Here is a 25,646-nt window from a genome sequence, read left to right on the forward strand (position 1 = left end):
CACGGAGCCGCCTCCTCCGGGACGGCACCTGCCCGGCCGCTCCGCTCCGCTCCGCTCCGCGCTGCCGGCCGCGCACCGGGGCGGGGGGGGGGGCGAAGCGGGGGTGTCCCCGCTCTCCCTGCGGAGCGGCGGGGGGCGGCGGCGGCCCTTCCCCCCCCCCCCCCCCCCCCGAGGCCACGGCCCTGCCTCCCGCGGGGGGCGGAGCGGCCGCCGGCGGGGCCGGGAGCTCCGCGGCCGGTGCGAGGTTGCGGGGCCGCCGCCGCCGCCCATGGAGCCCAACGGGACGGCGGCGGCGGGGGGGGACAACGCCTCGGCGGCGGGAGGCGGCGGCGGCCCCCCCGGGGGCGGCCCCCTGCTCATCCCCTCGGCCTTCGGGACGGTGCTGTCGGTGATGTACGTGGCCGGGGTGGCGGGCAACGTGTACACGCTGGTGGTGATGTGCCACTCGGCGCGGTGCGCGGCCCCCATGTACAGCTCCATCGTCAGCCTGGCCCTGGCCGACCTGCTCTACCTCTCCACCATCCCCTTCATCGTCTGCACCTACCTGGCCCAGGACTGGTATTTCGGGGACCTGGGGTGCCGCATCCTGTTCAGCCTGGACCTGCTCACCATGCACGCCAGCATCTTCACCCTCACCCTCATGTGCACCGAGCGCTACCTGGCCATCACCCGGCCCCTGGACACCCTGAAGCGGTCGCAAGGCTACCGGAAGGTCACGGCGGGGGCCGTCTGGTCGGTCTCGCTGCTCCTGACTCTGCCCATGATGCTGATGGTCACCCTGACCGAGGGGGTCAAGATAGAGGGCAAGGTGAAGAGGATATGTGCACCCACCTGGGGCACGGACGCCTACCGGACCTACCTGACGGTGCTCTTCAGCACCAGCATCATGGCCCCGGGAATCATCATTGGCTGCCTCTACACCCGCCTGGCCAGGACCTACCTGGAGTCCCAGAGGAACCCCCCTCACAAGGAGAAGAGCAAGAGATCCCCCCGGCAGAAGGTCCTTATCATGATTTTCAGCATCGTGTTGGTCTTCTGGGCCTGCTTCCTGCCGTTTTGGATCTGGCAGCTGGTGCGACTCTACAGCAGCCCCCTGCAGCTCACCACCCAAACCCAAAAGTGCATTAACTACCTGGTGACCTGCCTGACCTACAGCAACAGCTGCATCAACCCCTTCCTCTACACCCTACTCACCAAAAACTACCGGGAGTACCTGCGCAACAGGCACCGCAACTTCTACAGGTTCACATCCTCCTTTCGGAAGAGGGGCTCCAACCTGCAGTGCTCCTGGGGACGGTCCACGTCCTCCAGCAACCAGTATGACTACAGCTCAGAGGCCCTGGGCATGGCCACGCTGAAGGACAAGTGAGGAAGAGGAGGCGCTCCGGAGACACCGGGACCAGCAGAGCGTCTGGCCAAGGTAGGGCTTTGGGACCCCTTAGCCCTGCAGGGTCCTAAAAACACATTTCTGGTGGTCACTCTAGTTAGGGGCAAGAAGTTGCGTGAACCCGAGTATTGTGAGGTGGGTTTGACGTCCCATCTGGCTTAGGGCTGTCAGGGGGGTCCTGCCAGGAGCCAGCAGCCAGCCAGGACAAACCCTTCAGGGTTCTGGGTGCCGAAGGTGAGATGGATACTGTGCTCAGTTCTGCCACACACTCTTTCCACGCTTCGCTGAGTTTTGCCCAGCTCCAGCTCTGCACTGTTTCTCCCGTGTGGTTTCTCAGTGCTATCCTCAGGCTACCGATGGGTCAGGTCTGCAAAAGTCTGAAATTGTCCTCGTATTGCTCAATTTAGCTGCAAACCCTGGGTTTGCCCTATATATTACCATTGTCTTTTTCTAGTGTGCATTAAGAGAACTTCAAGCCCCTTTTTCTATTTCCTATTACATTATAGTGCACTACAGTTTCATCAAGCTTAAAGTCTCTATTTAAAAATTCATTGCAACAGCACTTCAAGCATTCAAAAACCACAAGGTAAGCTGTCAGAAACCGCAGGATTATCTAAAAAAAGCTTGTATTTTTTTAAGGTTTCTACCTAAGGTAAATTGAATTTGCCACTGATTTTTTTGTTTGCTTGTTTGTTGTTTTCTTTTTTTTTTAAGTTGGTCCCTTTCTCAACAGACAACAGGGCTTGAAAAACTGAAAATTTACTTTGGAAAGAAAGAAAAATGTTCTATAATTCTATCACTCAAAAGATCTGAGGCTCTAAGAAAAATGACTGAATCCTGTATCATGACACTCATCATAAAAGGGACAAATTTATTCATGAAATTTCATCAAAAGCGTTTTGCCTCAATGTATTCTGCCCATTTTCTCCTCACTTAGTATCTTGTAGCAAACCTTCACCAAGATACTAGAAATGCATGTAAGCAACTAAACAATTGTAAAACCTCAGTTTATAAAATAAATGATGATTAAGAAGTGGCCCATCGTCGGGTTTCCCCTCACTCAGCAGGGTGTATTTACCAGGGGAGAGGCTGCTGTTCCCAGCTGTTCTTTGAAAAACTCATGTACGTGGGGATGAAGCTGAGTTCAATATTCCTCTTTCCTGTGCTGGGACAGACTCTGGGGATAAGTAAAGCATGGTGCAAGTTGCATAAACTATTGCCAGCAGCTAGTGATGCCCAGGCACTTCTGAAACAGCAGACAGTTGCTTAGGGAACACTCATTTCCACTTTCTTACGGCATACTCCGGCCCCATCCGTCTGAGAGGAGTCCCACGCCAGCCCTGCAGTGTCACGGGATCCTGTGCCCTTGGGGGATCCTCTCGTGTCACACGCAGAACTTCAGGGTACAGTTGTGCTAAAGCAGAGACATGAAGTGCTGACACCACAGCCAAGGATTAGGAGCAGGGAACAGCACAGCAACACGCTGGATTTTATGCACTCAACTAACAGCAGAGAAATAAACTGTTCAGGGCACATGTTGGGTGAATAGCAGGGAAGCACGTTCCCGTGCCAGGAGCCAGGCATTCTTCTGATAGATGCAATTGTTTGGGGGCTTTTCAGGGAGAGGGGAATAAGTAACTCACCTTGCTCATATTACTTTAAACCATGGGACTGTCTTCACAATACTGGTGACCACTTTGTCATGTTCCAGTTCTGTGTAGAGTACCAAGCTGGGCAGAATAAACAGATCTAATGCCACCCATTTCCTTATGAATTAGGGGGACTAACACACAGTTCATGTTGGGAATTGGCACGGACAGTGGGCTTCAACAGTTTTTAGGAACAACTTTTCAGGAACTAATTTTTTAATCATGAATTCTGAAGTCATTGTTACACTTTTCCTTTGCTTCCCGTTTCCGAGGCTGGAAGTCACTCCCATATAAGAATAACAAAGATAAGACCTAACTCAAAAGGCGGTGTGGGAAGGCTGGAGTATGTGCGTCATCTGCTGAGGTGTGCTGTGCCATCCTGCTCTCGGGGACCGTAAGGGTGCAGCCATCCAGCCACCCTGGCAGAGCCAAGCAGGGCGGCATCCCTTCCAGGTGTTGCACATGCCACTTGCCCACCTCTGAGGAAAACAGAAAATAAATTTCCTTATGGCTATAGAAAGAAAAACCCACCGTGATTTGGATCCTGACCAGACACAGAGTTGATGTGCCTTGATTTCCATTGCTTGGCCTGAGGAGAAGGTCCTTGGAAGGCCAGTTACACACCACAGCTTTACAAGGCTGCTATAGGATGGATGATTACCACATATGAAATAGTTGCAAGGCTTAGTGTGCATCTATTAACAGGTATGTAAGGGGAAGCTGGTGATGGAAGAGCTGTATAAGTATCAAAAAGAATATTAGGGAATACACTTCCTGCTTTAAAAAAAAATATACAAAACAAAAACAAACAAACAAACAAAAAAACCCCCACACCTTAAGCTTGAAAAGCCAGTCTAAAAACTAAAAGCTTATTGATAAGAAGGGGAGGCTGAAAAGGAGTCATGCCTAGAAAAAAAAAGGGATGAAAATGCAGGGCAGATGAGATCTACACTCATAACCTAATGTGAGGATAAGCAAACAGAAAGGTGTATGCTTCCCGAGACACCCCATCAGTCCCCAGAAGGGATTCTGCTGCTCTGCTCAGCCTCACGAATGGTGCGTAGGGGATGTGCTTTCTGTGCCAGAGCATTAAACATCAGAGGGTTGATGAAGGAGCATCCAGATGGAATGCAGAATATTGTTTATCTGTCTCTCATCGTGTTTTTCAACCAGTACGTGGTTCAGCCCGGCCCCATCCCAGCGCTGCTCCTCTCTCCCGTCAGGCTCTGATAGACCCGCACGGGGTTACGCTAACGAGAACCGGTCAGTGTGATGACACCCACAGAGGATGTCATCAGGGCAGAGCAGAGCCCGTTTAACCCGCAACCCTGGCCGGCAATCAGGAGATGCTGCGGAGCGTGGTGAAGGACGGCTCTTCAGCAGTGCAGGAAGCGCGACGTGCTGCAGACCTGCGCAAACACGGCTCCTCGGGAGCCTCGTGCTCCCCGGGGATCAGAGCTCAATTTAAAAGACAAATTGCATAAACAGCATCCCTCTTATTGTCCCACTGGACCAGTTAAACTGCCAAAAGTCAGTAGGTTTGACCCACTTAATAAATATCCCGCAAGAGCCGATGTTTTAACTGAGTTCCTCGTGTCTATAATTGGGCAAGCCTTGACTCTTCTGGGCAGCGCTCATGTTTTGGAAATGAGGAGACAGTTTTCATGTATCTTCCTTTAACAACAAAAGCAAATTAATCTGGTAGTTAGCTTTGGAAGGGGATTGCTGCTGCCTGTCTACTAGCACAGAGTCCTGTCTGGGATTAACACAACCTTCAAGTTACCCATAAGGTGTAGCTTTGCCTGCGGCTGACCCAGAGGTTTTTGGGGAGGGTGTTGTTTTGGGTTTGGTAGGATCTCAGTATTCATAAGCATATCTCCCCACAGTCTCTGCAGGCCACACAAAACTGCTATAAAGCATCTCTGTCTGTTTTCTATGTGAGGGAGAGGTGGTACCTGTTCTCAACACTAAAAAGAATGAGTCAGGACTCCCAACATCATGACATTAAAACCATACCTTTTCTCCACAGCCACAGAGGCTGCAAAAATGTATGAAAATTTAGACAGACACATAACCAGAATCCAGATGATGAGACTTTGCAAACTCTACGTATCTTGTCACTTACAGTAAATCTGAAGCATCTCAGGCCAAGACTGAAGTAACAACAGGAAAGTCAGTTGGACTTTAACTGAGCAAAATGTGGTGATTTCCTTGAAAACAGTTTTACTTTGGCTATTCTCCTACATTCCAAGTAGGCAAGCTACGTAGTACCCTGGGATCCTTTATCATACACAAATCATTGTAATCCTGTGGTTTTTAGTTAGTTTTTTTTATTATAAAATAAATTTTGCTGCAGGTTTAGTGACACAGATAGTTCTTCAGCAAAACGGGAAATGGTAATTTTAGGGAAGGCAACAGCATTTTTATTGTTGGGGCAGAGGTTGTCACTGAAAAACTCCACACATGCTTTACAAGAAAGAAAATAATCAGTATAAAATCTTTTGCAACACCCCTTAGGGTTTGGGCTTTTGTCACAACAACAACAACAAAAAAAAACAAACCAAAACAAAACAAAAAAACAACCAACCCAAACTGAAAGAAATGCATGCAGTTTCATCCTGAGTGTTCTTTCCTTCCTTTAATCTAAGATAGTAGCTACTGCAGCAATGGCAATTTTTCTGCTTTCACTTGAAAGGAGAAAACACTGGTTCTTTCTGGGATAAGTGAGAATGGTTGTTTTCCCCAGACACAGGAGAATCCATTCAAACCATACTCAATTTTTGAAGATTTTACCTTCAATCACACATTTTTGATCATCTTTCTCCTCACTTTTCAAAACCACCAAACTTGCAACAAATGCTCAAAAGTCCCACATTAAAATTTAATCGTGAGTGTGAGCAAATCATTAACATTTTAACATGTATTTTGGCAGTCATTTTTGATGCCTACTGAGCGAATACCAGGGAAGGCAGTGAAATAGAGGTGATTTTATGAGCACTTTGTACCTCGCATGGTACAAAACGCATGGCTTGCTGCCCAGTTGCATTAAATGAGGAGCACAGGCAGGATGACTAAGTTCATAATCTGTTCCCCCATCAGCATGATGAGAGGAGAAAGTGCATAAATCTCATATTTGAGCCCATCCCTCAAGCCATGGGAGCAGATAACACAGCACCTGAGAAATGCTGAAGGCAGCCCCTGCAAGTCAGGCATCTTCACCGGGAAGTTTTGGCCGGTTCGGGGACACTCGGCTCCTGCCGTCATATTTCTGAGTCCCTCTGGCGGCAGCAGCATCTTCCATCCTGAGGTCTTGGGAAGAAAAATTGCTTTTTATTTTAGGCTTTAAAACGTAGCAGTTGCACCGAGTCAAGGCACAACCTGCCTATATAATAGCATTTAATTTCTTTAAAATATAATACTACAACATCTGAAGGGGAAAGTTATGTTGTGAAGAGAAAGCCTATTTCCAAGTGCTAACTTCCCCCTCCCACATTATATTATTCAACATAGAACCCAGCCTAACTTTATTCCTGGCATTTTGTACAGCATCCTCACTGCCAGCACCCACAGAAACACCCAGAGCCGGTGACTAACTACAGTTTAGCCCAGCTGGAGTTTTTTTTGCCTTTTAATATTTGTTGCTGCTGTTAGTTTAAAGTTTTACTGGGAAACAGAAGAAATGTGGAGTTAATTGCTGTGCTTATAAGAAATATATTGCTTTGTCTTCAAAATAGTAGCTGCAGCTTCACGGGATATAAGTACCCTTTAAAGTTATTGTTATTATCGTTAAACAAGCTTTTTTGCCCTTGTTTGGGAATGTATCTAAAACACAGCAGAGAGGAAGGATGCGTCAGTTGGTCGCAAAGTATCAGGAGGCGGGGGGGAGGGTTGGATGGCCCAGGTCGAGTTTTGTGAAAGCAGAGGAGCTCGCTGCCAACTCACTCGGCCAAACCTCTGGGAGGCAACAAGCTTCTGTCAGACACCCAGCATTGAAAGAAGTTTTTGAGGTATATTAAAACACTAAATGGGACATATATTAAAAGTTTTTTAAAAATTAGAAATATTTCTGCTCAGGAATCCAGCCTTCTGCCCGCACTGAGTTTCTAGTGTGGTATATGTCACCTTTGGGGGAGACTTCATCTTAGCAGGTTTCAAACGGTCAAAACTGAGCTTTGTGATCTGTGGTCCCAACTAGAGACATCTTGTCCCCAGAGAAGTTCCTAATGGGATATACCAAAGCAAAATTCCTGCAACATTTTCCTTTTTTCCTCACCCAAGAAAGGGACAATTAAAAGAGGAAAGGGAGGATGAATCGTGAAGGATTCTTCTGGCATTTGGACTCTACTTTTCTGGTTGTCTCCATTTGTAATTTAACTTTTAATTTAAATGAAACATTTCTGTAAACACTAGGAATGCTTCTGCAGTGAGAAACAAGGTGAAGAGTTAAAAAGCACTGAGTAAATTTATTAGAGATGGCTTAACTTCAGTATTGCAGAAGATCCCACCCAAACCTCTCCATCAAGACATCTGGAGGGCAAGTAGTAAATAAGTGTGTGCAAAATCAAACCATCTAGCAATATTAGCCATACCTGGCAGAGGATACAATCCTAAAACCAAAGCAGTGATGATACTGGAAAAGTAAAATCTAAGTTTGTTTCAGCTTGTTTAGGCTGGTGTCTCTCTGAGATGCCATTAGCCTTTCCTTGTACTTTCCCGTTAGGATCTTGAATTCAGCTCCTGAATTCTTAACTAAAACCAAACATGATTTCATCCAAACAAAGCAAGGGAGATTCCTGAAGCTAAATGCAGTGTGTCCATAAATACAGCCTTTTGGAGGCAGTTACCAGCTTCATATATACACTCCTGCAAACCTCACCAGGGACGTCCATCAAATTCACAACACTTCTATGCCTTTTTTTTTTTTTTTTAAAAATATCAGCTTGACATTTGAGAACCACAAGGCTGGCTCTTACAAGAATCCTCCCAGGAAAAGGCACTACACTGCAATTACTTCTCAGGCTACATTGAACTTATCTTTCCAAAATCTGGAAGGATGGAGAAGGTAAATTAAGTGTAATGTAATGCTAAATGGGGAGAGACAGCAGCACTCTTGAAGACACGCAGAGGGAGGACACCTAAACCTTCAGGGACATGCAGGTCCCACCAGACAAGCTGTGCACAGCAGCAGGCAGCACCAGCTCCTGTGCTGAGCTCCTGCAATACCCTCCTTCGGGGAGCGTGGGCTGACAGCCAGCTCCCAGCACTACACTACTCAAAATCCCAGTAACCCCACGGATTTAAATTGAGTTTCTGGTTTTTTTTCTAACACTTTTTTTTTTTTTTTTTTCTTTCCTATAACATTGTAGAAGGGACTATCTTACAGGAATGGCATTACTATAAAATCAGCTGGACTCCTAGTTGCCTCTAGCCAGAACAGTCTGAAATCAGCTTTCTGCCCCTGAGCAGTGCTCAGATTAAGGAGCGGTAGCAGGATGACATGGGAAGTCTGCAGCACCCACCTGCATCGTGCCTCGTGGTAGCAGCAGTTATCTCATCCCACTCAAGTGTATATATTTATCTTCCTTCACATCATCTGCTTGGTGGGGACTCGCAGGCCATTCATCCTGAAAGCACTAGTGCTGTTGATAAGTAACCCAGGCAGGCTTTAAGCGAGATAGCTAATAAAATCCAGAAGAGATTTTATAAGGGTTTTGATGTTGGAGACGCCTGTCAAGGCAGCACTCACCATCAGAGCTGAAGAGAGAGATTATCTGAACTAGGGGGAGGTCAGAAGTCCTGGCTTATACAAAATCACCATTGATTTGCACTGTCACCTCAGGGAAGACGCTTATTCTCGTGCCACTGTTCATTAACTGCGTTGAAAACAGCGAACACTGTTTCCATCGTCTACACAAGCGTTTGAAGATGTCACTGATGTGTGTGAAATGTTTTATGATCCTTGGACGAGAGGTGCCACGTATGGGACGGAAAAGCTCTCCTTGCAGGGATACCTTAGGGTTCGGGTTAGCTATTAATGGTCGAACAGAGGAAATGTTTGTGTACCAGAACTTTGCCATTTTTGATTAACAGCAGCCAGCCGGTGGAGATGATCATTTTCCCCACAGCAAGGGCAGCTAGCTTCGAGGGGAACACGGCTGAAATGAGTCTCCTGATAAAAGCATCATCATTTCAGTGCATCAATACCCTCTCTAAAGCCCCTCCTCAGGTGAGAAACAATAGCAGGAGATACGGTAGGGAAGCAAAATCTTTCTTCTTTACCTCCCGGGAGCCTCTGAGTCCCCACGTTTTGGGTTGGGAGCGCTGGGGTCAGTGGAGATAAAGGCAGCGCATCGCTCCCAGGCAGAGCTTGTGCCGCAGCCTGCTCTAACGGCAGGATCTTGGTGCAGAGAAGGCTGAGTAGAATTATCCCAACGCTCATCACCCATTGCTAAACAGAGCAGAGCTTCCCTGTCATTTTGTTGTTGGCATCTTTTTAGAATGATTAGATCTGTTTGAGGAACCTCCACCTGCCTAAGGCACAGCACGGGTAATTCCCAACAACAGAAGCAGCGGAAATAGCAACTGAATAACTTGCTTGGCTATTTTAATTTGTTTGTTTGTTTTAATACAAAGGCCAGTTTATGATGGCAAAAGAGCTTGATCTTTGCAGCAGCTTCTCTTAGGCAGAGCGAGAAACTGAAACTCCACAGCCTATGGTGCCCAGTGTTAGGGGAAAAGATCCTTGTAGATCTGGTTTAAATGGGGGGGATCATAGTGCAGGGTTGGGGACAGAGCTGAAGCATGACTTTATCTTCTATTTCTGTCCATATAAGTATTTTCTCTAAGAGGCATTGTGTGTCCTGGGTATTCAGTATCTATCTCTGCTATTCAGAAAAAAAAAAAAAAAAAACAAACAAACCAACCAAACAACAAACAAAGAAAACCCAACAAAAACAAAACTGTAAGAAGTCTTGGGTTTAGTCCAATAAAAAGCAAGAAAAAACTTTAAACCTATGACTTCATGACCTCGGGAAACTCTTTGTGTCCCCCTGACTCTAGTTCTCATGTTCACAGCCTCAGAGGGGCCCTGTGGAAGCACGGATGAGAGGGGCATCCCATGGCGGGAGAAGGGCTTCAACAGCTACACTACCTGCAAAATGCCAATATGAAATAGTTAATGTGTCACACTGAGTTACTCATTAATCTGAATGCGTGCACAGAGAAATTGCTTTAGGCTGAGAGGAGGCTTAGGAAGGCAGTACTACCTCAGCTGCTACCTCTCATAATAAGCCTTTACACCTGGTGTGGAAATAGGACAGGGAAGAGCTGGGCACCCCGGGGGGTTCCAGGGCAGAGCACGTGCCCAGGCACCAGGCAGCCGCCGGAGACTTACGGTTTCTTGATCTCTCGCCTCCTGTCAGGATCTCGGTGCAGAACCAGCATTTGGTCTGACAGCCACGTGCCCCATTCCAGACTGCAGCCAAGTCCCAGCTTGAGCTCCTTGCAGATCCTCCTCTCTTCTCGCCCTGTTCACTGCGCTTGCAAGGAGTCCCGGTGCGGGAGCCTGCGAGCTGGGCTCCAAGCGCTCGGCCCTCGCGGTGCCGCGTTGGGAGTTACAGAGGCAGCACGGGGCAAGAGGAGCGGGACGTCTGCCGCGCTGATAGTGTCAGGACATAGAAAGAAATAGAGGAGCTTGCTGGCACAAGCACGTTAGCTTAGAGCTCAAAACCAGCATCAAAGCAGCATCTTAACAGGCGTTTCTGTCTTCTGTCACATTCCTCAGTAAATGTTTATGTCCGAGAGCTCTGAGGCATGTGTTTCAGACTCAGTCTGTGGAGGGTCTATGTATAATTACAGACTTCATCCCAGGACCTGCCTAACGACTGCGCATTCCCATCGTTCTCCATAGACAGAATCTCCTGCCCGCACTGAAGACAGCTTTTATGGAAAGATCATGGATCAAATGTGATTGTTTAACTTCTTTGTGAAGTAGAAGCATGTGCTTGGTTTTAGCATGTTTCTGTCTTAGGCATTCTCTTTTTAATCTTACGTGGGTTTTTTTGTTATGTTCTGTTTTGGTTTTTTTTTCTGTCTCTGCATGTTCTCTCCTTTCTTTTGTGTTACACTTCCTTCTCAGCAACAAGTTGCAGCCTCTCCCGGGGACTCTGCTTCCCCACTTGCTTTGCCCCGTAGCTAGAAGCACCACCATCAGACTCTGCAGCACCCCAGGGAGAGTTTGAGGCTTTGGGGAAATTTCATACGTCTTGAATTTCCAATCTGTTTTTTCAGGTTGGCCCCAGAGAAGGCAGAAGTCTCTATTGATTTCCACAACCTAATCACAAAGCAGGCATGTTTCTGCAAGCATGACTGCTATAAGCAAATCCTTCAACTACATCTGAGAATTTACATCTGCATAACTAGAAGCATAATTTGACAAACATTTCCTTTACTGTTGCTCCAGCTTAAATCTCCTCTGTCCCCTCATTCAGGCTGCTACATCTGTTTTTTGCAGCCTTGCAGTTTTAAAGGATTAAATTGTTTTAGTTTATAGGCTTGTTTTGGGGTTTGTTTTTTTTTTTTTTTTTCCAATCAAGCCAAAAATAATTATTCTTGTCTTGGTCTGATTCACCATCCACCCGCAGGCAGCTAAACCAATACAACTGATGGGGCATGAAAAGAAGTGCTTGTGAAACAACATCTTCAAATCAGTTTTAAAAATACAGGGGGAAAATCTTCAATGCACTTGAGCTTGTTCTTGTTTAAATATCACTCAGACCAGTAAATAACTGAATTCAACATCCAATTTTTAACCCTGCTGCAACTACAGATAGCTGTAGGACTTGCGTTCTCAGATGATTTGGGCATTACCTTTTGTTTTCTCCTTTCTGGTTGGTGAGTAAGGCCACGACTCCCCTCTCCAGAGATGCACATTAGCCCCCGGGGAGGCTTTGTAAAACCTTCAGAGGCAGAATAACCACCAGGAACCTTTATATCTTTGGCAGAGCACCCGTAAGAACATAGTACTGCAGCTTCGATCTACACTAATAATTTTTATGATGGGTCTTCAGTCATAAAAGACCCATCTCTTATGATGGATCTTCAGCAGGGACCACACCACTCAGCATAGGGGAGCAGTTTTCCTCACGTTGTCTCTGAACCTGTGGGGTTTTTTCCTGTTCAGTTTTCAATTATTTGACTCATGCTTCATGGACTTCATTTCCCAGCATATTAACAGCCGGTGGTTTCGAAGGCTGCAGTTGGCAAGGGCAGTGCCTGGAATGGAGAGTAATTACTTGCTGAGCTCATTATAATTGCTCAGTTATTGAATAATTTGGAAAGGCAAGCAGGGGGAATATTTGGTTAATTAAGAGCTCGTTTAATCACTGCTAAATTTAGCCTTCCAAAGCAGTGCTCACCTTCCCCGAATTTGAAAACCTTTGCTTACTCACACTGCCGGGGGGAAGCAGGATCGGTTTCTCTCTAGTCTTTGACTTCAGTCATCAAGATGGCACTTGCTCTTCACCTTGTGGGGTCATGGGTTTGGTCCTTATTCCCTACCAGCTCTGACCCTCCCACATTTGGCTTCACAGGCATTAAGATCTCTCTGAAGCTGTCCTCGGTCTCCAGGGAGATGTTTAATTAGAAACAACTGACCTGTAAGTGCTCAGGCACTTTTGGGACCAAATTCTCATCTGATGAAAAAAAAGATATTACAGACAGAATAGCAAATTATGAGTATTTAATAGAGCCCAGTAAGTGCAAGCAGGAGAAAAGCTTTCAAGCCCTTGGCATTTTTCTGTTGCTGCTGATCTAACACAGTTGCTGGGCACATTTCTTGTGTTTGAGGTTTTTGATCATTTAAGGCTCAGGCAGCATGTTTATCACCCAGAGGATGCTTTCTGTAGCCTGGACTAACTTCCAGAGGCTCTGGAGAATCAGCGAGGCAGTGCTCAAGACAAAAAAAATAAACAAACCCACAACATTTACAGTTTATTGTCATGTCTCTACTGTTACACCAAGAATGTCAAGTATCTGTATGCGGATTCAGGCAGGCTTGTAACTGAAGGGATTTTGAGGACTTTTGGGGAAAGTTTTGAGGGAGGTATTGTTTGACTCAATATGAGTACAACTTAATATTAAACAATTAATTAATACATTTTAAATAGTGCTTTTCCTTTGGGCCTCTTGTTTAAGAGCTTTTATCCTTTGTCCTAGATTAATTTAACACATTATATTCTTCACGCACAGTGTCAGTGAGGTGTAACTACCACTGCAGATATACCCATGGGATTAGGTCAGCAGATGGCACTTGCTAGTGAAAATGGAGCCCTCCTCCCAGCATGGAAGTGAACTGCAGATGTTCAGAAAGGAGAAAAAAAGAAAAAGCAAAGCCTTGAAGTCTTTGCTGACCACAAGCAGATTTATCCCCTTTGCACTTTCAAAGTGAAAAATGTTTAGAGCCTCCAAGGGCTAGCGGCTCCTCCAACCCTGGCTGTAGTACACACAAAATAAAGAGGAAGAGTCCATACCAAACCTTATCCTTCACAATATGCTTCAGAACAAAGTAAACTTATTTTTTTACTAGGGAAGACATTAAAATGAGACAGATCTTGTATGTCTGGAGACATACTAGTCTTTTACAAAGGCATCCGTGAATGTCTTGTATTTTGCTTTTAGTTTAAATGCTGCAAAAAAAGGAAAATAATTTTTAAACAGGTTTTTCAGAGAAAACTCTGCAAGGAAAATTCTACAAAACAGAAGAGCCATCAAAGCAAGTTGATTTTAAAACCTGACAACTTTGACAGCCTCCTTGCAGCAGCACAAAGCCACATCATTTCTGCAGTTACCCATGGTTACAAAATTGTTGAATGAAATGGAATTCAAACCTGTGGATGGTTGTAACTCTCAAACAGGCAGAACAAATGATCTGGAATGATAACTAGCTGAGTATGCCACTGGGTCCTTAATTGAATATTTTGCCAAACTGCTCTAAATTAATGGAGTTTGTCTGTTCTGAGATTTTTTTTTTTTTGACAACACAAAAGGGCCAGGCATAAGACAGCTCTTCAAGAGATCCTATAATTTCAAGTAGAGAAGTGTTATGGAATATTCTCTCCCTGACCACAAAGAAAAAGAATCAAGTTAACATATGCACTAGAACTAGTGTTTTCTCTTCAGTTATTAATTTTGTCTAAATTAATAAGGATAAGACATCTACTTTATCAAAACAATTAAATTGTACATTAATAAAATAGCTGCCTTAAACCAGGCAAATGACTTTTCTTCATTCGTCCCTCTAGTTTCATCAGCACTAGATACCCTGGAGGGTTAATGTTTGTGTATTTGGGGACACATCACTCCCAGAGGAGTGATTTTTAGGACGACCATGCAGGGCTGAGCTGGGGGCTGGCTGGGCACAGGCAGGCAGGGGTCCCGGCTCCGGCTCCCCCCTGGCTGCCACCCCGCCGGGGCTCAGCCAGGGCCAGCGCTTGGCTGCGATCACACTGCCACCGTCACTGATCCCATCCTCTTACCTGTCTTTCCAAGGAAGTAGTATTTAAATCAAAGTGGTTCCTTAACTAAAGTTTTTCTAACTATTCTTCCTAAAGTGTCCTGCTTTAAAGTAAGGTTTTATGCACAACGTTTCTGCAAATTAACTTATAAAGTTCCAGAGGAGTTTTAAAATTAAAGAAAAAAAAAATCTGTTTTAATCATTCAGTCTTGCCTTTGCACTTTCTGGCCCTTTCCACTGGGCACCTCTCAGGCTTCTGTGGATGTATGTCACTGAGGCGGCCACACACCAATTCTGTTCCTGTATGTTTTCTGCTAGATTTTGGAGGCACCATGCTGGGAAAAGGACAACTGTCAAGAATCTTTTCTTCCTGCTAAGTGTCCCTGGCAAAGCATCTTTCTGTTGCATACCAGGGCAGCATGAATTTTCTGCCCCTCCTGTCAGCTTCTCTTTCCTTACTGGTAGCCAAGAAGCTACAAAAAGTAAACAACTACAGAGACCTGCCAGCAAAGGATGGCTGGAGAAGCACTGCAAACTGATCTCAACTCTCAATACGAAGTGAAATGTCTCTACAAAACTGTTTCAGTCTCTTCTTGTGAAGGGATCTCACACTGATGAAGTCCCTGGGCCGTAAATTATTTTTAACTTTCCCCATCAGGTGTATCGGTGCGATATCAGTCCCCACCAAGTGTCATTCGAGATGTTACACCTTACCATGCAACACTCACCCTTACCTGGATTTAGCATTTGCTCTTTCTCAGCACCTCTTCGGCAGCAGACAGTCTCACCCTTCCCATCACCTGCAATGACTTGATGAATCTCACAAAAGAGCCCAAATATTATCTCCCATTCCCCCATAGAGTCTTTTCTGCTGCCACCACCTCCTCAGAGTCTCCAGATCTGACAGACGTGTCCTCCCCATCCCGGCTGCTGACTGCAGTTTGGACTTGACAGCCAGAGCACCCCGTCCAGCCCCCACCATACCCTCAGCCCCCTCCTGGGGTGGTCTCTACTGCCCACCTTGTGAGGGGCCAGGGGACACAAGGGTCTTCTTGGCTTCCTACGTGGGAGTGTGTGCAGGCAGGATTCTTGTAAGCATCAGTTTTACTGCTTCTTCCCGACATAAACTGGACAAATTGATAGAGCCCTGGCCCCGAGGATAAACACCATCTCCACTGTTTAGAGCAACTGTCTCCTGAAAGGGGAGATGTGCACGAGCTGACACCCTTTCTGCTGGGGAGCTGCGTCAGGGTACGCGAGGTGCCTGCAGGCTGGTGGCACCACCCCAGCAGAAACCTTCCCGGCTATCAGACACTGAACAGGAGCAGTCTGTAAGGAGGATTAAGGCTAGATAAAGCCCATGCAGTTATCTCAGGTATCATAACAGTCAAACATATTTTGCAGAAATACAGAGGACTAGCATTCCTCACCTGAGTCACTTGTAAAAATTCCTGCCAAGGGCTGGTTTAAGCCTGTGCCCAAACGCAGACGTTGGCTTTTAGCTGCAATACACCAACATTGCAAAATGCTCAGATTTATGGAGTTTTGATATTTTGGGTTAGCTTCAGCTTTTTAGCTGGTTAGGAATGGCAAATCCTCACGTGGTTAGGAAGCATTCTTGACTATTATCTCTAAAAAGAACTTCCATATTTATGGTCAGGCTAGTACTTCTGAAAGCTGAGATTAAATAAACTCATTAAGTCAAGCATACTTTCCACACCTGCGTTCTTCCTGACAAAATATTTCTCAATTTCAAGGCAGCGAATTTAGAGACAGATTTTACTTGTTGCACTGATACAAACCCAAACCACTGGCAAGCTTCTTGAATAAAGCTGGCTCAGATGTACACATGCTGTCCTCATCTTTCAGGGCCTTGAACACAACTGGGAAATACCAGTCTCCTAAGAGATTGTCTGGTGCAGCTGGACTACTCAGTGCATTCAGCAAGCATCCCATCACTATTAGAAAACTAAAATCTTACTCATTTAAAAGATTTTGCAATATCCTAGTGCTATTCCCACCTTTGTCTTCCCCATACCACAAAGAAGTCCTCGCCAGTGCTTAGGAAGTAGCTATGGATGTCTAGAACAAGTAGTGACTGCAGCTTCAGGAGGCAGGTTAATAACCAAGCTGTCTTCTCCCCGGCTGCATGTCCATCCCCTGTGTGTCCACCTACAACTAGGAAAGGAAACTAAAGTTCAGTAACCCTGTTCAGCTGATGGACAGGGGAGAGGCAGACAATGACATTTACTTTTTAAGTTAATTGATCTACTTACTCATTCTCTCTATTTTATTAATTAAAAACAAAGCTTTAGGGCTCAAAGCTTTGTCTTTTTCCATTCTGTCAAATGGTCAAATAAGAGAATATTACTGTTACTTATGACCCTTGCCACATCTCTAGCTTTAATATATAAGCCCTTATAACTGTACACACAATTACAGTACTCTTACACCTCCCAGTCCAGGGGAGTCAGGTGAACAGCACAGCTCCTGTCGAACACCTTCACTTCTGCTTTGCTTGGGACCCTGCAAATCACGAAGCTGTCTTGACCAGAAGACAGAATAATTAATTTGGACCTGACCACCTCAAAAGTATTTCCCTGTTCAATTCAGCTATGGAAAGGCTTTCAATTACTGCCCTTCTGTGCATGCTTTACAGCTGAAGTATTTCATTTAAGGAGAATGATTAGGAAGAGGGCAAGTTTAATGGCCTGCTCCAAAGTCTAGATAAAAATCCTAGCTAGAGTCAGAACGTGTTAAACTTGTATTGAAAGTGATAATTTTTGCAGCATGCTGGAATTCACTGACTCACAAGCCATCTGGAGGTGCTAAAAGCATTTAGAAAACAAAGTCAAAAGGTCTCAAATTCCAGTTGTTGAGATGAAAATACCAAGGCTCAAAGGTAGCAGGTAGTCAGCTGTGAAGATGGAAGACTTCAAGGCTCTTGGCACTAAGAATGTGACATGAATGAGTGCCTCCATCACCTCCCAAGCTGTGTGCTTTCAGCTCAGCACTCTGAGATAACAGCCTTTCTGAAAAATCCACATCCATTTATTTTGTGCCTGCACTATGGCAGAGAAATGAAGTTCTTCCAGCCTGCATGTGGTCTGAATGAACGAAGATCTCCAACAAAATGTGTAAGTAGGAAGAGAAAATGAGCAGTGGAAGGACTAGATTTCTAGATACTGTGCAAGCATAAAAAAGCAGAGTAGAACTTTAGTGGAGAGTACGGAGGAGCAGGTGCATATCCCCTACATCTCAACTAAAGGATTACGAAATGAGTAAGACTTTGTCCTTTCTCAGGGTTCCAAAACCCCCAATTTTTTCAAACCTTTCATTTTTTTTTTTTTTTTTCCCCCCCAAGAGGCAAATTTCCGTATACTTCTGCTGAATTTGTGAATTCAGTCTTAATTTTTTCTTGGATTGTTTCTTATTTACAGGACTAAATTCTGCCTAGTGCCAGAAAAGATACAGTAAATGCTATACATGGAGGACACCATCACCTAAAAAAGGTCCAGTTGATACACAAGATACATGCAAAAGAAGGCTTAATTTGTAATTTTTCAAATAGGTGGATGCAGCATGACAACTTATTTTAGTGTGTTCAACATTCACTATTAATTCAAACGTAATATGGACAGGATAAATAGCTTAAGTAAATGATATTGAGGAAGAAGTCCCGTTGGAAGTTTTATGAAGTTTTAACAGTTAAGAGCTTTGCTGCCTAGAAGCTCGCAGTGTCCAGCTGTTTGTCTGATCTTCTAATGAAACAATAAAGCTGACTGAAGAGGGGGGGGAAACACCAGTTCAACATTGATATGGACATTTCAGTGTAGGAAAATCTCTCATAGCTGCTCTCTGCCTAACACCATCTTAAATTTAACTTACCACTGTGATTGACTGACTTTTGTTGTACTTCTTTCATACTAGTAAACACTTTATTTTGATCATATTCCTCCCTGTGGAAAGGAATGACTTTCAATTAATCTCTATCACCCTTTAAAATCAAGAAACAAATGAGAAAACACTTTAATGTCATAGTGAAGTAGAAATAATCCAAGTGCACGATCACTTTTCTCACTTGTTTCATGTTCAGAAGTGCAAGGACTAAATGGGCTTAGAGTTTGTCTGGTTTCACAGCAGTCTTTTAAGTTTTGAATCACCTGGTAAAATGGGGCCTTCTTTCCACAGGTTTATTCTGTGAATCACATTTAAAGTCCTAATATGCAGAGAGGGCTCCCAAAACAGGTTTCTTCTTCAGTAACATAGATCAGAAATAAAAATATTTGCCTGCTAGAAGGAATGGAAGAAACCACCATCCAGGGCCAATACATGCAAAATGACTCCAGTAGGACTTGCCATTGTTTACTCCCCCCAGGATTTAATGGTCTGGCTGGCAAGTTAATATGCTGAGAAGGTCACCTTCAAGGTGTGAATCCACCCAGAGACCTTATCCTGGCAGTGAAAAGCAGTCTCAAAAGAAAACATGAAGATTTTTTTTTGTGGAGTCAACAAAGAGTCCAGGCATCTACATAAACAGCTTAATAAAACTGTATAAACTGAGGAACAAGAAAGAGACAAATTCCCAAGGCATTTGTCCAGAAAAATCATGCCTCAATAACCTAGTTGGCTTTTCTTGTTATTAACAAAAGAATAGGAAGGGTAGCCATTTCAAAAATGAGGGTTTTGAACATTGGAGGCCTATTACAAGAAGTTTCCAGAAACTAGCAGCATGAATGCTCCATAAATTTCAGCTTCTCTCTATAAATAAAATATTTCCTTCAAAAAGAGGTGCTACGGTTTCAGGCACATGCTCCTTCTGTCCTTCTATACCACTGAGTCTTCAGCTTGAAGTCAGTGAAGTTCATTATTAACCATATATATGACCTGGTAGCTTATGGACTCAACCAGTCCAGACTCCTTGGGAGGCCTCGGGGTTTATCCAGCAATAAACCTATGTATTTTGAGGTTTTTGCTTTGTTTGCATGCATCTAAATGTTACAAAAATAAAGGATATGGTAATTCCAGGCTGCTTTATTAATTTCACAATAAGAGCTATCCAAGCAAGGCATTTCTTATTGTGATCCTGCAGTCTGATCTGCATGCATAGCATCCCTTTAAGGTCAATGAGAGTTCACAAAGGAGCAACTCTACCAGCAGTTCCTTAAAGAGAAAGTCATTGACAAAGAACAACAAACCCCTCCCCCCAAAATGTCTCTCACATCTGTTTCAAAATTCAGTGCTCCCTGTCCACAAGTTATCATGAAAGAATGCTCAACAGCAGGCAACACTGATCCCTACCCTTGCCATTCTTTCAGCTATATGAGAAAACAGGCAAGATGGAAATAAGTATTTCTGGAATAAAGGGTGTTGTTTCAGGTATGGACAATGCCTATAATGGAAAAAAAAAATAAGAGTATTTGGAAAAAATGAATGCTGAAGAATGAAATCTCAAAAACTGAGCAACACTTGACAGTTCCACTGCCATTAGAAAGAAATTCTTAAAGATCAATACACGGCATGCGCTAAAAGGGTTATGGGGGAAAAGCTAGTTCCTTTTCAGTTCTAGTGATCCATTCTATGAATAAATAATGGACTGAGCTTATATGCCCTATTCAATACATGGTACAGGTAAAAGCTTAAGTATGCTGGGACAGAATTGAGAGATGAAGTAAGTGATTTGAGGGGAGATGATGGACAGAATTGAAGAAAAGATGTGCATTTTGGAAATAGGAGAGTGATTTTCCTGAAAAAACAGTTCATCCTGAAAAGCTTTAGTACAAGCCACCAGCACTCATATGGAAGATAAAAAGTCCCCATACAGATACTTTAGGGATAACTGAATTGTCATTAAAAGAGAGTTGACTGGGAGGTTTCAGCAAACATGACATAAAATTAGCTTTCAACTTCCTAAGAAGGTTTACAAAAACAGACATAAGGAGAGTATGCTATAGCTCTTCATGGTATTTTACAAGAAGCAATAGACACTCACCACTTTATGATGGCTCTCTCAGCCGGATTTCCTGAGAAGGCTGCCTTTCTGAATGAGGCTAAGATGATCGATGCATGCCAGAGCCATCTGCGGTTCAGAAAGGAAATAACTCTTCTGCTGTTCTTGGAATGTTTGGTTGGATTTCCGCACAAAAGACTTGAAAAGGAGAGACAGGAGTTGGGATTTTTTTTTTTTTCTTCTCTTTTGCATGGGGAAGGGAAAAGGAGGAGGGTGGGTGGTTGGGGGTGTTTGTTTTGTTTTGTTTTGTTTTGTTTTCCCCTTCAAGAGTCCTGATCTCGAGCAACATTTCCTGATTTTATTCCTAGAATTTAGGCAAGATAGAAATATTGTACAAAGCTACACACAAGCATGTTATAGAGATCCAATTCCCATGTAAACACTCTGTAAGGATATCTGGATATAGAAGGAATGTGAAGCACTCTATAATAAAAACAAAGACATCTTTATTTATTGAGGAAAGGAAAGCTATAAAGGAGAAATTCAAATGTACTAAGAAGTGCAAGTGAAGAAACAAAACCAGATTTTCTTGACAGCACAGTCATTATCAATGCCATTTCAGCTACACTTTTTATTTTAATGTGCACATCATTATGTGCTACAGCATCAGAAAGTACCCTGTTGACATGTTGGCCTTATAAATAAAAATAAATAGGAAATGAAGCTAAATTTCTTCTATAAATCCAAATTTATAATTGGTAAATTTGTACCCTGGTAAACATTTCTGGACTTTAAATTCATTAAAACAGCTTAGAATATTTCAGGTGAACAATATATTTTCAGGAAAATCTCCACATAGATATACCTTCCCAAACCTTCAGTTGCTTTATAGGGAATTAAAAACCACAGTGATTCCACAACTGCTTACACAATGAAAATTTTATACGTGAGAAATGTCAAGAAGTCCACTCAGTTCCTAGAATCATGTTATAGGGGATAAAAAATTAAAATATAATGCATGCTACAGGATTGAAAGCTAGGTTTACACTAAAAACCTAATCTGATCACATACTTGTTAATTTTTCAAAAGTTCCTGATATTCCCCAAAACCTTCAAATGGAAAGATAGTTTTTGAAGTAGTAAAATTTCACAGAAGTCATCAGGAAGCTTCACTCAATCTTTTAATAGTTACTCAAACTCTGGCTTGCTTTCCTGCCATGCTTTCTATTTCACCCTGGGACTTTTCACACAAGCAGGCTTTGCCTTTCCTTACAAATATTTTTTCTTTCAAAATACAAATAAACACTCCCAAATACTTGTAGCAATTATGCTTTCAGGTACAAGGCTGTGAATTTTATGTCAGAGCTTAGTCCCAATTCAACCTGAACATGTACTGACCTTTCTTTACTTTGTTTGAACCACAAGAGCTCTTTACAAAGGTTGTCACACAACTGGGAAACATCAAGCCAAATTCTGCCATCACCATGTGTTCAATTAAGAGCACTTGTCTGCAGCAGCTTGGCATCGGATTTATGCCAGTTTAACAGAACAAATCCTGCCCTCGGTGTAATCAGAGTTCTAAGAAACACAGCACTGCATTTCCCAGCAACAACAGGCAGCCTGATCCTGAAAGAGGACAGACAGTAATTAAAGCGTTTCAAAATCTGAATCTGTCAAGAACTGAGAAGAGATACCCTTAATAAAAAGTTATTCAGGGTATTTAAGTGGACTAAAATAAATTAAGCCAAGTTTATATTCCTAATGATCAGTGAATTCTGCAAATCCCACTCTGCCCCAGGAACATCAGCCTTTCTGCAATTACTGTTTTCCTGCTGGAGGCTATGTTCAGTGTCTTTTAGACTGCACTGTACTTCCTCATTTGCTATTTAATTTCTCCATAGTTCTGGATATTGCTTTTAGCAGTCCAGATATTGAAGCTCCAAATAAAAAAATCTTGGTTGGTACTGAAACATAGAGCATACTGAATTATTATACTTTCAAAAGATACATTCTCTTAGCAGATACAGCATACATGTTTTTCTACAAATCATATTTGACAGGTTTGGTCATCACATTGAACATAAAAACTCCAAAATACGAATACCAACTTGATTTTATTTCTGAATGACAGTTCATAGCATGAGATGCACTGTGATCAGGAGATATTACAATACACAGGATCTTCAAAAGATGAAAAATCCAAGAGGAGATTAGCTGGGATTTCCCCCATGGTCTAACAGGATGTTGTTGAACAGTATTTTATAAAGGGCAGCTCTGAAAGTGCTATTTTCATTTAGTGCAACTCAAAGTCTGAATGACAGAAGTAACCAACAAACACTTTTAAAAGTGGCAAAGCAATTTATGACAGTGGTGCAGAGCAGTGATAGGACTTACAGTGAGTTTACAAATTTTGGAATATAGGACCTCAACATGGAGAATCCCAACCCAAATCCACACAGTCCATTCATATTTAGATTCCAGTGCTATCAGGTATTTTTGTGGAAAAGGCCCGACATTTTAATCTCCAAGTAGCATTAAGAATCACATTTTAAATCAGTAAAGCAGTCGCTGATGATCTTGGTCTGCCTTCACACAGACTTACAACCTGGGTGTAATGCAAATTTCTTGGAATTAACAGGCTTTGAGACAAGGGTTTAGATATGGAACCCAACTGACTTTATTACTTCCTAGCATCCAGCCATTTTAACAATTCAACCTTGTTAGCATGGTCAGGGAAGCCTCTTTCCAGGTTTGAGAACAATTAAATGAAATTACAAAAGACTAATCTTGCTGGTTTGCTAAATGAGAACACTCACAATAGAACAAGGCCAAGTGTCTTATCATCATTCCTCTTTATATTGATCTTCAGTGTAAGCCCCCCAATACTTATTATTTCCATAGAAGGTTAAATTAAAAAGTGAAAACTGTATGCATGAAATAAAAAAATAAAATAAAATAAAAAAAGAAATCAAAGCACATTCCCAGATTTTCAAAGTGTTTCATGGAAATTATATAGACTATTAGTAAAACAAATCAACATGTTTGCTTTAGAATTTGAGAAAAACAATCAGGTTTTCCTACCATTTACTTATCAATGTGCTAAACTGCAAAAATCTTTGTAATAACAAAGTAGTTGTCAAGATGAGGCATCTGTTTGTTACTCTCTGTACTACAATGCAATCATGCCCTCTTCTCTGAAGTCCTTGCAATTTATTATTCAAGGAACACCACAGACTAATGGTCCTAGTTAACAGAAAGAAATCAGTACTAAATTGAAAAAAAGAAGTCCATAAAGAGCTATTGAGAGACTTTCTGAAACAGATAAATCACTGTTTTGGACAGGATAAAAACACAGTATTTCACAACCCAAGATTTGTAGTTGTGTCAATAGTAACAAAAAAACCCCAAGCTTCCCTTAATTTGGTTTTAAGATTACATTTAGGCACAATAAATAGATGTTTTAAGAGTGTTTTACACTCAAGGTCCAGCTTGACACCGTATCAATTTAAAGTGTAGGTGGATACCAGATTCTCTCAGACCCCACGTGCCACAGTTCACCAGTCCATGTGGCTTTGTTAGCCAGCCTTCCAAGCAGCAAGCCAGGGTTTACAGGACCAAGTCTAAGGAGGCCAGAACTGGCATACAGAAAACCAGAAAACAAGCTTTTTTTCTCAGCTGTGCCCCTCCAAAACCCCACTGCCTTACCTGGAAATTAGGTAATGGTGAACACTCAGATGAATCCAGGGGACTGTCTGATTACCTCTACCCAGCTCTCCTTTTTAATATTTACTTAATGTACAGGGTTACATGGTCAAGCCATCTCCATAAGGAGCTCTTACTAACCCTAACACCGGGCTTTCAACCAGGAGACTGATCATTTTCATTAAGACGCAAAGAAAACAAGGTGAGTTTGGAATGCTGCATTCTGATCAAAGGGATCTAATGCCGTGACATTCCCTAGCAAAAAGCATTTGTCATCCAAAAGCAATAGGCTTTCTGGCCAACCAGAAAATTGTATTTCTGACTTTGTATTAACTAGTCCCTGTTTGCAGCAGAAAATACCTGTAGTAATTCAATAAAAAAATAAATTCAAGTAAGTCCCAGTAGTCAAACCACAGGTGTATTGCCCACTAATGTCCATGCTAAGGAGAAGATGTATCTCTCTACAGAAGGTTTGTTCAACAGAGTAACAATCATCTTGCTCTATTAACTTAGGTCAAACTTTCTACATTATTTAGTCTCTTCAGTTACTAATGCAATTAAACAGGTAACAGTAGCATGGGGAGTCATATCAAGACATGGTCCAAAAAATTGTTTATATTTTTAAAACTGAAGAATTTTAAAATATAATTAAAAAAAACCAAACACCCACTCTGGAACTCTTCTTTGTACCCTATCCCTTTAGGACAAAGGCAAACCATTTTCAGAACACACCGAATTTCAGATGGTCTTTAAGGCACTGTTTGCAACATTTATGGAAAAGGACATGTGAAAACAAAATGTATTACAATATATTAATACAGCTGGGAAATTCTAATTGAATGTGAGGTTACAAGAGATGTTATCTCCCTTTTTCCTCTCCTCTTGCAGGGCTTCTCTCATTCCATTTGACCTCATGTTCCATCCCCAGAGGAATTACATCAGGACTGGATCCCCGATGCCATGGTCTGGGTTGCAAGTGAAGGAGATGGTGATGGCATAGCGAGTGCCCCAGTGAACCTTTTCCACTCGATGAAGGTTCTCCGATCCAGAGGTGAAAAAGGAAACCCGGCCTATAAAGACAAAGTATTTAATCAGTGCCATGGAGTTTGCCACTCAGCTATCAGCTCTCTACACAGTTTTGCTGTTGTCTCAGTCCAACTGCTCTCTAGCTACCTGAGAGCCTATAGGTCATCACAAAGAGAAACTGTTATGAGCTTATGCTGCATTCTGACAGCTTTATGTACTGTTTAAAACGTACATTAATCCTTTGTGCTACAAAGCTGGAGACTTAATTCCACCATATCTCATAGTTTATGAAAGGCAGGAGGAAGCCAAGAACATCTGAAGCCAGTTCTTAGTTGCCTCAAAAAACCAAAAGCAACTCTAGTAACTGTCAGCGAAGTGTATTGATTTCCTCCCTGCTCCCCTTCTAGTCTGGGCTCTATT

At 43.1% G+C, this 25,646-nt stretch overlaps 2 protein-coding genes across 2 annotated transcripts in view; one reads left to right on the forward strand and one right to left on the reverse strand.

The window, feature by feature from the left end:
• Nucleotides 1-228: 228 nt before the first annotated feature.
• Nucleotides 229-25,190, forward strand: LOC104368797 (urotensin-2 receptor). The gene is made up of 2 exons (XM_009976189.3): nt 229-1,420; nt 25,089-25,190. Exon 1 carries the CDS (start codon nt 269-271, stop codon nt 1,367-1,369), a length of 1,101 nt encoding a protein of 366 aa, XP_009974491.3. The 5' UTR covers nt 229-268; the 3' UTR covers nt 1,370-1,420; nt 25,089-25,190.
• OGFOD3 (2-oxoglutarate and iron dependent oxygenase domain containing 3) overlaps nt 22,594-25,646 on the reverse strand; it is a 50,992-nt gene continuing 47,939 nt past the window's right edge. Inside the window, exon 9 of the mRNA XM_042802501.1 lies at nt 22,594-25,270. Within this exon, the coding sequence (XP_042658435.1) occupies nt 25,134-25,270 (137 nt within the window). The 3' untranslated portion in view covers nt 22,594-25,133. The remainder of the gene's footprint in view (nt 25,271-25,646) is intronic.

This window comes from Tyto alba, unplaced genomic scaffold (genome assembly GCF_018691265.1).
Source record: "Tyto alba isolate M040663 unplaced genomic scaffold, T.alba_DEE_v4.0 Super-Scaffold_39, whole genome shotgun sequence".
In the NCBI taxonomy this organism is placed as follows: Eukaryota; Metazoa; Chordata; class Aves; order Strigiformes; family Tytonidae; genus Tyto; species Tyto alba.

Coding starts and splice junctions, on each gene's coding strand:
- LOC104368797 (XM_009976189.3), top strand. CDS start 269: ATGGAGCCCAACGGGACGGCGGCGGCGGGGGGGGACAACGCCTCGGCG.